Raw genomic sequence first — 12854 nt, 5'->3', positions numbered from 1 at the left:
GACTCTCTTTATCAAGGGACATTACTCACGTTGGGACATTCTGGAGCATGCTGACTTGAATATAAGCTGCGGTAAGTACCTCTTTCAGTTTGGGGCCTGCTGGTGACATATTTAAGTCTGTGGCATATTTAAATATTTTTGCACGACCATGCACCTAAGGTAATTTAAAATGGTCAACTTCAGCGTAGCCTGTGCAGGTACTTTTGGGGTGCCACACAGCTGACATGAACTTTGGCTAGAATCATAGGTTCTCGTAGCACAGAATGAGGCCATTTGGCTTGTCAGCTTTGTGCCAGCTCTCTGAACGAGCTATCTAATTTAGTCTCACACCCCAATCTTTTTCCACTGAACTCTGCAAATTAGACTTGTTGAAGAAAACGCCCAGTTTCCTCCTGAGAGTTCCGATGCAATCTGATACTTTTCATGTTGTGTCTTCCAGATCTTAACAGTCCTGTATGTGAAGATATTTCTTCTCTAACACTTTTGGTGATAATTTTAAATCTGACCTTTGATTATCTGCCCACTTTCCAGGGGAATCAATTTTTCGCTGCTAACCAGCAGTGTAATGATTGAACAAAAAAACTGGCACTGCGTGTGTGTATTTGTGTACGATCTGAATAGAAGCTGAATTTGAATCATGCATTATTTATAAATCCCTGAACAATGAAATTAAAAGCAGTCCATTTTCTCATTCAACTCCAGGTGGCAGAAAGGTATGAAAATGGACGACCTTTTTTCAATTCAAGTCTTTATTTTAAAAAAAGAGCTCACAACATTGCCTTTTCCTGACAGGCACTGTTGTGTATGGAGAGCCGATCACTGCAAGCCTGGGAACCGATGGATCTCATTATTGGAGCAAGAACTGGGCCAAGGCAGCTGCGTTTGTGACTTCCCCTCCACTGAGTCCGGATCCAACCACTCCAGACTACCTGAACTCCTTGCTATCTTGGTACATGTTTGGTATTGTTTGCAGATCTTATCTTCACACGTCTTCCTGAGCATCGACAGTTATGCATTCACAAGTTAATTTAAGCAATTTCCATAACTGAACGGTTTTGATACCAAGTAGTTTAGAATTCCACAACAATCATTGATGATTGAATTGACGCACAAGTATCAGTGGGTGAACTAATGGGAAATGTACAACAGATCTAATCACACCCAATATTATTTGGGCATGGAACAATTGACCACAAGTAGTTTTGAGACTGCAGGCAGAACACAATTTAAATGTGAATTGTGTCTGTATTTGAAGAGGGAAGATATAAATAGGGCAGAACCTGGAGTCAAGGAGACAGTTGGAAACCTTTTAGAGAAGTCAATGAGATACATATGGAATGTAAAGGAAATTTGAAATGTTCATTCAAGGAACACAGGATATTAGAACAAAGAAATAGGATAAAACACTGAAAGGTTCATTTGGGAAGGCATTTTGCATTGAAAATGAAAAAGAAAAAAATCACTTACTGTCACAAGTAGGCTTCAAATGAAGTTACTGTGAAAAGCCCCTAGTCGCCACATTCCAGCGCCTGTTCGGGGAGACTGGTACGGGAATTGAACCCGCGCTGCTGGCCTGCCTCGGTCTGCTTTCAAAGCCAGCGGTTTAGCCCTGTGCTAAACCAGCCCCTTAGCGGTTGAACATCTAGATTGTATTTTCCAAAATAAGTAACCGGGTACTAGAAGTAAAGACACATTCGCCCTGGTTTGGAATATTCACCATTTTGCAACTATTCCAATGAGATGTCCTGGGATTTGTGAATTGAACCTTGGCTGCAAAAACAAAAGGGTCCACTATTCTCTGTGACGATACTGACAGTTTCACACTGATGTGTACTGTTGATTACTGTGTGTGTGGAAAGATGCTTAGCACAGCGCTCAACTCCTCCTTTCATCGGTTCCCCATCTGGTTATTCTTGTTGCTTGTTTGTTTATTCCATTGCCCTTGAGTCACACAGCTCCACAATAATTTAATCCTGAAACCAATAACGAGAATTGGAGAGGTTTCTGAAATGTTCCCACCCCCGCCCCTGCTCCCCAGTTTTGCTCCACTTTTCTACTCCTTTCCCTTCATAGGTAGTGAAAGAAGAAAATAATTCTCGGACTTAAATTATGCTTTCACATCCTCAGGTTGATCCAAAACCCTTCGGAGCCAATGGTGTGGTTTTGAGGTACAGCCAATGTAGGAAACACTGCAGCCAATTTGTGCACAGCAAGCTCTCATAAACAGACATATGATGGCCTGGAGGGTCCAAGCTTCTGTGAGTTACAACTAGGCAGTACCCCAAAGATTAGCTGGGGGATCCCCCTCCCACCACCCCTGCAGAGGTCCTTGGGTAAGGATTGCCCAGCGGTTCAAACTTCTGTTGGGCAATTGCCCTGTAATTGGAACCATCTAAAAGTACGATTTAAATTGCAAACTTGCAGCAATGATTACCTAGGAAGAATTAAACCCACTTCTAACTTCCATCCTACCCACTTACTTTGTAAACCTACTTTCTCCCAGTTTATTCAATATCTCTTCATAGCTAATACCCTCCATACCAGGCAACATCCTGGTAAACCTTTTTTGTACTCTCCCCAATGCTCCACACCCTTCTGGTTGTGCGATGACCAGAATTGGACACAGTATTCCAAATGTGGTCAAACCAACGTTCAATATAATTGTCACGTAATTTATGAGCTTTTATACTTGATACCCTGTCCTATGAAGGGAAGCATGCCATATGCTTTCCACCTGTGCTGCCACTTTTCAGGATCTGTGGACCTGCACACGCAGATCTCTATGTCTCTATGCTCCTGATGGTTCTGCCATTTATTTTATAGCTTCCACCTGAATTGGATCTACCAAAATGCATCACCTCGCATTTTTCCGGGTTAAATTCCATCTGCCATTTCGCTGCCCAATTTTGCAACCTATCTAAATCCTGTTGTATTCTCTGACAATCTTCTCACTATCCGCAACTCCTGCAATCTTAGTATCTCCGCAAACTTGCTAATCAGATCCGCTACGTTTTCTTCCAAGTCATGTATATATATATATATATATAGTATATATATATATTACAAAGAGCAAAGGTCCCAGTACTGATCCCTGCGGAACACCACTAGTTACAGACCTCCATTGGGAAAAACACCTTCCACTGCTACCCTCTTGTATATCTGCCGGAAAGAGCCAATTGGCTTTGGTTTATTGCCTCACCCAAATCACAATGCTACCTCAGTACTTGTACTGGGACGTCAGCAGAGATTTTTGTGCTCTAGTCTCTGGAGTGAGACTTGAACCGACAACTTCTGACTTGGAGGTGGGAGTGCTACCCAAATAGCTACAGCCAATACGGAGTCTTTTTGGGATGTTGCTGCTATCTTGCCACAGGATCCAGGTGGCCCAGTCAGCAGGGAGGGGTTTAACAGTCGAGCCAAGTTATATCCGATAATTCCTGCCCGAACAAACTTTAAACAGGGTTCACTGATTTGTGGATGAGTGTAGGAAGCTTAATTAATTTTTTTTTTTCCAATGATACAATACTTGGTGTTTCTAACTTTTCAATTGAGAAATTATCAGTAGACCAAATCGTTGTGGTTTGTGCAGCTCATTACAGCAATTCATGAGGTAACAATGGTCTGTTCCAAAGATAATGGTTTTTCAGTCAGTGTGCTGAATGAATGGAGGTAACCACCCTTGTTGACCCTCACTGTATCCTTGTATTTGCAGTGGTGATCTTCAGGTCACTGGCAGTGCACACTGTACTTTCAACACTTCTCAGAAGGCTTTAGGAAAGGACGACTTCACTCTGATCCCTGAAGGTACCAATGGAATAGAGGAGAGAATGTCCATTGTTTGGGATAAAGCTGTGGTAAGTACAATATGTGTCATGGAAAGAATGAAAAGCAAAGTGCTGATGGGGCTCGGGCTGTGGCGACACTGCAGAGGAGGACCCCACGCCTTACCTTTGTATTCATAGAGCATTAGGTTATGACAAAATTGCTAACAAGCTATGAGACCTGAAAGGAGGCAACTAAGAGAGAACTTTAAAAAAAAAATCATAGAATTTACAGTGCGGAAGGAGGCCATTCGGCCCATCGAGTCTGCACCGGCTCTTGGAAAGAGCACCCTACCCAAGGTCAACACCTCCACCCTATCCCAGTAACCCCACCCAACACTAAGGGCAATTTTGGACACTAAGGGCAATTTATCATGGCCAATCCACCTAACCTGCACGTCTTTGGAATGTGGGAGGAAACCGGAGCACCCGGAGGAAACCCACGCACACACGGGGAGGATGTGCATACTCCGCACAGACAGTGACACAAGCTGGAATCGAACCTGGGACCCTGGAGCTGTGAAGCAATTGTGCTATCCACAATGCTACCGTACTGCCAAGTTTGAGATATAAATTGCTCCTCAAGGCAAGCCTCGATATTAGAAGAAAGGTGCTAAAAATGGAGAAATGTGCGCAACTCCCGATGGCATTCGTTACCTTCATCCTTCTCGAAAAGTAAATCACTGAATGATCTCGTACAGTGAAAATTGGATTTTGTGAGGAATGTGCCTGCAGAATAATAATATACTATGTGGATTAAATAGGGAGGCAGTGGCATAGTGGTATTGTTGCTGGATGAGTAATCCAGAGGCCCAGGGTAATGCTCTGAGGCCAGGTTCAAATCCCACCAGGGCAGATTTTTAATTTCAGTAAAAATCTGGAATTAAGAATAATGACCATGAAAACTTGTTGATTGTCATAAAAACTTCCGAGAAGAAAATGTGATGTCCTTACCCAGTCTGGTCGACATATGACTCCAGACCCACAGCAGTGTAGTTGATGCTTAAATGCCTGAGGGATGGTCAATAAATGTGCTGGCCCACATCCCATGAATTAATAAAGCCCAATAGTTAACTGTTAGATGTCTTCATGATGTCCCTCACAATCAATGTTCTTTAACTGAAATGTTTCTTGTCACAAAAACACACAGGTCTCTGGGAAAATGGATGAAAATCAGTTTGTAGCAGTGACCAGCACCAATGCTGCCAAGATTTTTAACTTGTACCCAAGGAAGGGACGCATTGCAGTGGGTTCAGATGCCGACCTTGTGATCTGGGACCCTGACATCGTCAAGACCATCACAGCAAAGAACCATAGCCTGGTAGTTTGACAGCTTTGTGTGTTATTTAATACAGCAGTCAGCCACTTCAGCCAAGTATTTTTGCACAAGCAAATAAATCATAGTCCAATGTTGTTACTTTCACCAAGTGACACAAAGCTTTATTTATACTCTGGACTGTTTAAGAAATGTTTCGCAGAAATTTATTGAGAGCTTCTCCTCCTCTGCCACCATGACTTTTGCAGTTGGGCAGAAACCTCCACTTTGGATCCTCACTGTCTTCAGGTGATGTCCCGGAGGACTGGCGAATAGCCAATGTTGTTCCTTTGTTTAAGAAGGGGAGCAAGGATAATCCAGGGTACTACAAGCTGGTGAGCCTTATGTCAGTGGTAGGGAAATTACTGGAGAGAATTCTTCGAGACAGGATCTACTCCTATTTGGAAGTAAATGGACGTATTAGCGAGAGGCATGCATGGTTTTGTGAAGGGGAGGTTGTGTGTCTCTAACTTGATAGAGTTTTTCGAGGCGGTCATAAAGATGATTGATGCAGGTAGGGCAGTCGATATTGTCTATATGGACTTCAGTAAGACCTTTGAAAAGGTCCCTCATGGCAGACTGGTACAAAAGGTAAAGTCACACGGGATCACGGGTGAGCTGGCAAGATGGATCCAGAACTGGCTAGGTCATAGAAGGCAGAGAGTAGCAATGGAAGGGTGCTTTTCCGATTGGAGGGCTGTGATTAGTGGTGTTCCGCAGGGATCAGTGCTGGGACCGATGCTGTTCGTAGTATATATAAATGATTTGGAGGAAACTGTAACTGGTCTGATTAGTAAGTTTGCAGACGACACAAAGGTTGGTGGAATTGCGGATAGCGATGAGGACTGTCAGAGGATACAGCAGGATTTAGATTGTTTGGAGACTTGGGCGGAGAGATGGCAGATGGAGTTTAATCCGGACAAATGTGAGGTAATGCATTTTGAAAGGTCTGATGATGGTAGGGAATATACAGTGAATGGTAGAACCCTCAAGAGTATTGACAGAGATCTAGGTCCACAGGTCATTGAAAGGGGCAACACAGGTGGAGAAGGTAGTCAAGAAGGCATACGGCATGCTTACCTTCATTGGCCGGGGCATTGAGTATAAAAATTGGCAAGTCATGTTGCAGCTGTATAGAACCTTAGTTAGGCCACACTTGGAGTATAGTGTTCAATTCTGGTCGCCACACTACCAGAAGGATGTGGAGGTTTTGGAGAGGGTGCAGAAGAGATTTACCTGGATGTTGCCTCGTATGGAGGGCATTAGCTATGAGGAGAGGTTGAATAAACTCGGTTTGTTCTCACTGGAACAAAGGAGGTTGAGGGGAGACCTGATAGAGGTATACAAAATTATGAGGGGCATAAACAGAGTGGATAGTCAGAGGCTTTTTCCCAGGATAGAGGGGTCAATTACTAGGGGGCATAGGTTTAAGGTGCGAGGGACAAGTTTTAGAGGAGATGTACGAGGCAAGTTTTTTTACAGAGGGTAGTGGGTGCCTGGAACTCGCTACCGGAGGAGGTGGTGGAAGCAGGGACGATAGTGACGTTTGAGGGGCATCTTGACAAATACATGAATAGGTTGGGAATAGAGGGATACGGACCCAGGAAGTGTAGAAGATTTTAGTTTAGACGGGCAGCATGGTCGGCACAGGCTTGGAGGGCCAACGGGTGTGTTCCTGTGCTGTACTTTTCTTTGTTCTTTATGCACATCTTATTGTTCTATAATTTCTGCTTATGTAATAGAGAATAATGTGTGAGAAGTTGTCCGGAAATTCCCAGCAATTCACTGAGTGTTGGTTACGTAAGTAAGATAATGTGGCCCTCAAATTTGGTAGCTGACCTGCTGGAAATAAATTCAAATGATGGCCAGTGAACCTCAGCAAATAGCTGTTGGATGCTTTTTGAGATTGTTTGGTGCAATTGGTTTTGTGTCCCAGAGATTTGTGCTGGAACCTCAGTTGTTTTTACTTCACATACAATAACGTAGCGCAGGAGGAGACCATTCAGCCCATCGGGCCTGTGCCAACTCAGGTGGAGCTATCCAGTTAGTCCCAATCCTTTCATCATAGCTTCCAAAGTTTCTTCCACCATCCTTTGCGGTGGTACATTCTGGATCACACTTTAGAAATGTGAGGCATTTGGGGATGGGACAAAAAAAAGACAGCTGATGAAGATAGCAACTGAGCAGTGATGACAAAGTGTGAAGAGGTTGGTAGAGTGAACAGATAGATTCAGTTCAGAGAGTCATATCAGATCTATCCCTGGTCTGTACTGAATTGGATGATCTCATTCCTGAAATGGAGAGGGTGAAGTAGTTTGCCGGGTTTCTTGCTCTTGATCACTGTACTGTGACCTCTCATGGAAAACGTCTGTGTACGGGCTTGTTAACGGAAGATGGGATTGTTTTCAGTAGTAATGCCTTTCACAGTCAAATAGGTTGCCAGTGCTTCCTCTTCAGGTTTGGATAGCAAGTGAGTGAACCACTGGTTTTTCAGCATTTTTGTAATGACTTTGCCGATGTGTGCATGTAACCTTGCCGCTCTCATGTTTTTTTTTCCCCTTGTTGCAAATAGGCAGTGGAATACAATATTTTTGAAGGAATGGAGTGTCGCGGGGCACCCTTGGTTGTCATTAGCCAAGGTAAAATTGTCTTTGAGGATGGCATGGTTCATGCTACTGAGGGCTCGGGACGCTTTATCCCCAAGAAACCATTCCCTGACTATGTGTACAAGAGGGTCAAAGCAAGGAGCAAGGTAATGGTGTTTATACATTGTCCCATATGAGGATTGAAAGTGGCCTGATGTTGACGTTGTATTGATAATCTGTTGGCAAGATGACCTGTTCAAGTTCAGTTTATGCCTTTGTGTTGTGAACCACGCTGATGTATCCCAACTTAAATCACCAGTTCAAGGAGGTGTATAGTTTTGTTTTTGGAATGATGTGAGGAGTCCGGTAAAACCCCAGTGAAAATAAGTAGCCCAGTTAGCGTGTAACAATTATTAAAGACTATTTATTGAATTAAAGAAAATACATATGTACACGAACAAGACTATACTATTCACTACTGTCTTGAGGCAAATCTCTACCTGTTGCTGGGCAGATAGAATGTGATCATGTCTTGCTCGATTTTTGATTTTTTTTACTGCTTTTACTTGGCAAATCCATGACACTATGACTCAGCAAAGCGTGGCTGCACACATCAGCTGTTTCAGTGTAATTGAAAACTGCGCAAATTTGACTCTTGGAACAACTTCTGTACTCATCATGAAGTTGTTAATCCTGTGATCACTTTGTGTTACTTTAAGATAACCGCAATCCTTTTATTGATTCTTCCGTGGGATTTGAGCTCATAATCAAGGCTGCCGGTGCAGCGCAGTGGGGAACTGTCGTTTACATGAGATATTAAAGTGAGGCCTTCTTCACTGGATCAAGTGGATAGTTGAGATCCTGCAGCACCATTTTAAGAAGAACAGTCTTTCCTCAACTCTAGCATGGCCAATCCACCAACCCTGCACATCTTTGGACTGTGGGAGGAAACTGGAGCACCCGGAGGAAACCCACGTAGACACGGGGAGAATGTTCAAACTCCACACAGACAGTCACCCAAGGCTGAATTTGAACCTGGGTCCCTTGCTTTGTGAGGCAGTAGTGCCAGCCACCGTGCTGCCTGTTATTCTGTTACGCACCGTAGAGTGTCAGCCAAGATATGTGCTGACCTCCTGATATGGAAGCAAAGCACAGGAAGACTCTGCTAAAAACACAGCTTTGCAGAAACCATAGCAAAGATGCACTTCTCTTTGGAATAGAATGGGGTACTGCTATTGAATGCCAGCAGAGTCGACCCTTGCCATCCCATGAATGAAAGACTGGGCGACATGATTAACCTCCATATTTGTATGGTGCTCCGGTCTTTGGGAGTGTTGGAGGCAAAGTGACGTTTCCAGCAGAGGAGAGGTGTAATTGCAAGCTTGATGCTTCATGAGAATGAACATCCTGCCTCTTCCGGCCTCCAATCTCCCCAACACGGCTTCAAACTGTTACTTAAATGGACCTCAAATTTGAGCATCCATGAGCTATTCTATGCATTGAGCACTCTAAGAAAACACAATTCTTGACACGGCTATTCTCTGACTTGAACCCAAATCCCTTGTGCCACTTGCACAGTTTTATTGTTGAATGTGCAAAAAGAGGAGGTCTCGACTAAGAATTGTTACTGTTTATTTATTTCACACCAAGTGACTTGAACTCATTTAATTCCATCAGTTTCAGCACATTGAACTGTTGCCCCGTGTATGTTGCATGTAAACAGCACCAGATATTGTTTTTTACCAGCATGTCGACCATATATAATTTGTAACGCGTCACGTTTTGCCTCCCAGTTAACAGAATTACGAGGAGTCCCCCGAGGGCTCTATGATGGTCCGGTCTGTGAGGTTTCAGTGACTCCCAAATCCGTTACGCCTGCTTCCTCTGCCAGGACTTCACCTGCCAAGCAGCAAGCACCACCAGTGCGAAATCTACACCAGTCAGGATTCAGTTTGTCTGGTAAATGTGTGTTTCCTGTTTTATTACCTCTCAACATATTAGTGTGTTGCTATTGTATTTAGTATTTGATTTAGCTCCCAGATTTGACATTGTACTTATGTAGCAGATCCATCATATATGAGGAACAAGTTAATTTCTGTTTGCAGTCTTTGTGACCTGTGATGGCATAAGCCATCTGATACAGATGGACGGAGTTCTCCAGTCTATCTCAGATGGACTCATTTTGAAAGTGGACAGGCCTCGCTTGGTGAAATGTGCTTTGCCAAGTTCACCTGGGTTACAAATAAGGTGTGGGCATGCTCTCGCTGCTGGGTTATATGCGGTTGTCTCTGTTAGAGAATGTGGGAGTCAGCTAATGGCAGGATGTTACCTGCCACCATTTGTAAGACCACGAGAGGGAAGGTACAGAGCAGAGAGTGCCCAGTTCTTTGAGGAGAGGGAGAGGAGCAACAATGAATGCAGCAATAAAAATAGTGCCATTCAGAAATTGCTCACCACCTAGAGTTAGAAGAAAGCTGGTCAATGTTTTGGGCTTCACTCTTGCAGTTCATGCAGTGTGCCAAGATGAGCCAGGCTTTGTTGGAAATTCACATATCGTGAGTGAGAATGGCAAATGTACACCTTGAGTTTCAGAATTAGAATTCATCCAGTGCAGAAAGAGGCCATTTGACCCATCGAGTCTGCACTGACCCTCTGAAATAGCACCCTACCTGGGCCCACTCCCCCACCCTACCTCTTGACCCCATCTAACCTGCACGTCTCTGGACACAAACGGGCAATTTAGCGTGACCAATCCATCTAACCCGCATATGTTTGGACTGTGGGAGGAATCCAGAGCACCTGGAAGAAACCCACGCATACACAGGAAGAAAGTTCAAACTCCACACAGACAGTTACCCAAGACCAGAATTGAACCCAGATCCTTGGTGCTGTGAGGCAGCAGTGCTAACCACAGTGCCACCGTGCTGCCAAAAGCTTTCACACAATATTGTGCACTTAGCCATTTGAATGAATGGGTGTGTTGCAGGGTGGGGGCGGGGGAGACATGGAAATAGGTGGGGAGAATCAAATGTTTTTTTTTCATGCATCTCTCTGCAATCTAATTCTTCCTGCTTTTCACCAGGTGCACAGGTAGATGACAATCTGCCTCGCCGTACTGGCCAGCGGATCGTGATGCCTCCTGGTGGCCATGCGAATATCACAACGCTTGGATGAGTCTCCATTGTGCAGTGGTGTTGGCAGAGCCATCATCTTTTTTTTCATCCTTTTTTTTTTCAAGAGCCTGTGATGGTTACTGTGGACAAACAATCCTGGATTTGCATAACCCACTCCCAGTATTATATTCATCACCAACAGGGAAATGAAGAGAGAAACACTTCCTTGATCGTAAACCCATGCCTGATGCAGTATGACACACACAGTATTTAACAGATGAAGGAACCTCTGCATCCGTCTGACTTGAGGGAAAGAGGAGTGACTTCCTTGGAGTTGTGCATCCTCCTGCAATAGAGTTGTCACTCATGTTTTCTCTTTGGGTTTTCATGTTTGGGTGCTTTGCAGCTGAATGAACCAAAACGACCCCAAGCAATTAAGGAATAAGTCGGTTCCTTTAATTTTACAGTCTTGCAAAATGATTTAAGAGGGTCGCAAACATGACTTTAAAAAAGCCACGCGCAAGAGAAAAATTGCAAAGTTAATTTGTGATCAGTATGGCAGTAGTTTCAATCCAGATGAACTCTCAGTTAAGGGATGGTCAGTAAATCGGTGCCAGGATGCACTTTGTTCTCCGTATATGTAGTTTATACTCCACAGAGAGGAATAGCAGTGTGCAAATCTTGTTCAAATTATGTTTAACACTGTTTGAATTTCAAGTTGATCAACACTTGTTATTGAAAATACACACGTATGACAATCGGTATGATAAAGTTCCTAAATATGCAGCAGCTGAGGAATTGGGTCCACAGGGAAGATTTAGTTATTTGTGGGGAAAACTGATGGCTGAAAATTCGAAGTGAAATGGTGTCAATGCATAGTCGGAAAATGAAAAGACAGGCTGATATCAACTCATCTTTTCAGTTTCAGCTTCTGAGGGGCCTACTGTAAATTTCCAGCATCTTTTTTTAGCTTTAGAATACTATTTGCTTCCCAACTCTGGAGTTCCACACAGCATTGTTAAACATAACTTGTCCTGAGATAAATTCTGAGAACAGAAGAATAGGCTTTCAATGGTGAGGCTGTCTGACGAACAAGCTTGTGCCTTTCTTGGTCTATTCACAAGCTATCATCCTTCCACCCCAAGGAAATCCCTTCCCAGCTGTCCTGTGGGATGGTCCACTTTCCCATGGCAGTATGTCATGAGGTTTTGCCCAACAAGATTTACTGTTGTCTTCCTCTATGGGTGCTTAAAAGCACATTTTTCCCCCCTCAATTTTTCAGACTGGAAATGCAACATGGGCTAGCATTTTGTTCACTGACAGCTTGCTTGAGTTTATCACTCAATGAGCCTAATTCATATTTGGGGGTTTTCAAAGATTAATTGACTGCAGTGACTTGATGCTCTAAAACTCATTGTAATTTTGAAATGTCGTAACGATGGCTTTCCCCCCTCCAATCCTGTATTGTATTCTTATTAAAGAAGCTACTTTGTGTTTTCATGGTATTCCTGACAATAGGGTTCTGCTCTTGTGCTTTTCTCCCTTCTTCCATTGTTGTGTTCAATCAAGGTCTTGTGATTTATCCCGTTAGGGAAGGTTGATAAAATACTGTGTTTTACTGACATCAACTGCTAATAAAACACATTGCTGTTTAATTGTGTCAGAGTGAGTGGAATTTGAAAGCTTGTGTGTGTGGTGCGTCTACCTGTCATTTCTTTGTGAAGTGCAGCCAATGGCAATATCATTTGTGGGACAATAGGTAGGAGTGTGTCACAATATTGGTGTTAGTGGTTTGGTGTTGTGACTTGATGCCTTGCTTGTCTGTCCTCTATTGTTGCTACTCTTACTCTGAAAAGGGTGCAGAGGAATTTCTATATGGGAAATCTGTTTTTTCCTCTTTAACATTTGGATTGGAAAGAATTGGACGCCCACAGGTAATCAATACGCGTTAAAATAAATAGCAAAGTGATAAAAATAAGAAACAATCACCAAATTTGTCATGATCCTGATGATATTTTAA

At 43.4% G+C, this 12854-nt stretch overlaps 1 protein-coding gene across 4 annotated transcripts in view; it reads left to right on the top strand.

Annotated features, from left to right (window-relative positions):
• LOC140396870 (dihydropyrimidinase-related protein 2) overlaps positions 1 to 12489 on the top strand; it is a 50103-nt gene extending 37614 nt beyond the window's left edge. For 2 of the 4 annotated variants that reach the window (XM_072485669.1, XM_072485671.1), the window contains exons 9-14: positions 793 to 949; positions 3713 to 3854; positions 4972 to 5142; positions 7709 to 7888; positions 9515 to 9680; positions 10804 to 12489. In XM_072485669.1, coding sequence (XP_072341770.1) covers positions 793 to 949; positions 3713 to 3854; positions 4972 to 5142; positions 7709 to 7888; positions 9515 to 9680; positions 10804 to 10895 — 908 coding nt within the window. In that variant the 3' untranslated portion in view covers positions 10896 to 12489. Of the gene's footprint in view, positions 1 to 792; positions 950 to 3712; positions 3855 to 4971; positions 5143 to 7708; positions 7889 to 9514; positions 9687 to 10803 lie in introns of all 4 variants that reach the window. The other 2 variants (XM_072485668.1, XM_072485670.1) reach the window with 1 other exon arrangement.
• The last annotated feature ends 365 nt before the right edge of the window (positions 12490 to 12854 follow it).

This window comes from Scyliorhinus torazame, chromosome 20, assembly GCF_047496885.1.
Source record: "Scyliorhinus torazame isolate Kashiwa2021f chromosome 20, sScyTor2.1, whole genome shotgun sequence".
Classification (NCBI taxonomy): Eukaryota; Metazoa; Chordata; class Chondrichthyes; order Carcharhiniformes; family Scyliorhinidae; genus Scyliorhinus; species Scyliorhinus torazame.
The sequence above is the reverse complement of the archived record's forward strand: the minus strand, read 5'-3'. Positions and strand labels throughout refer to the sequence as shown.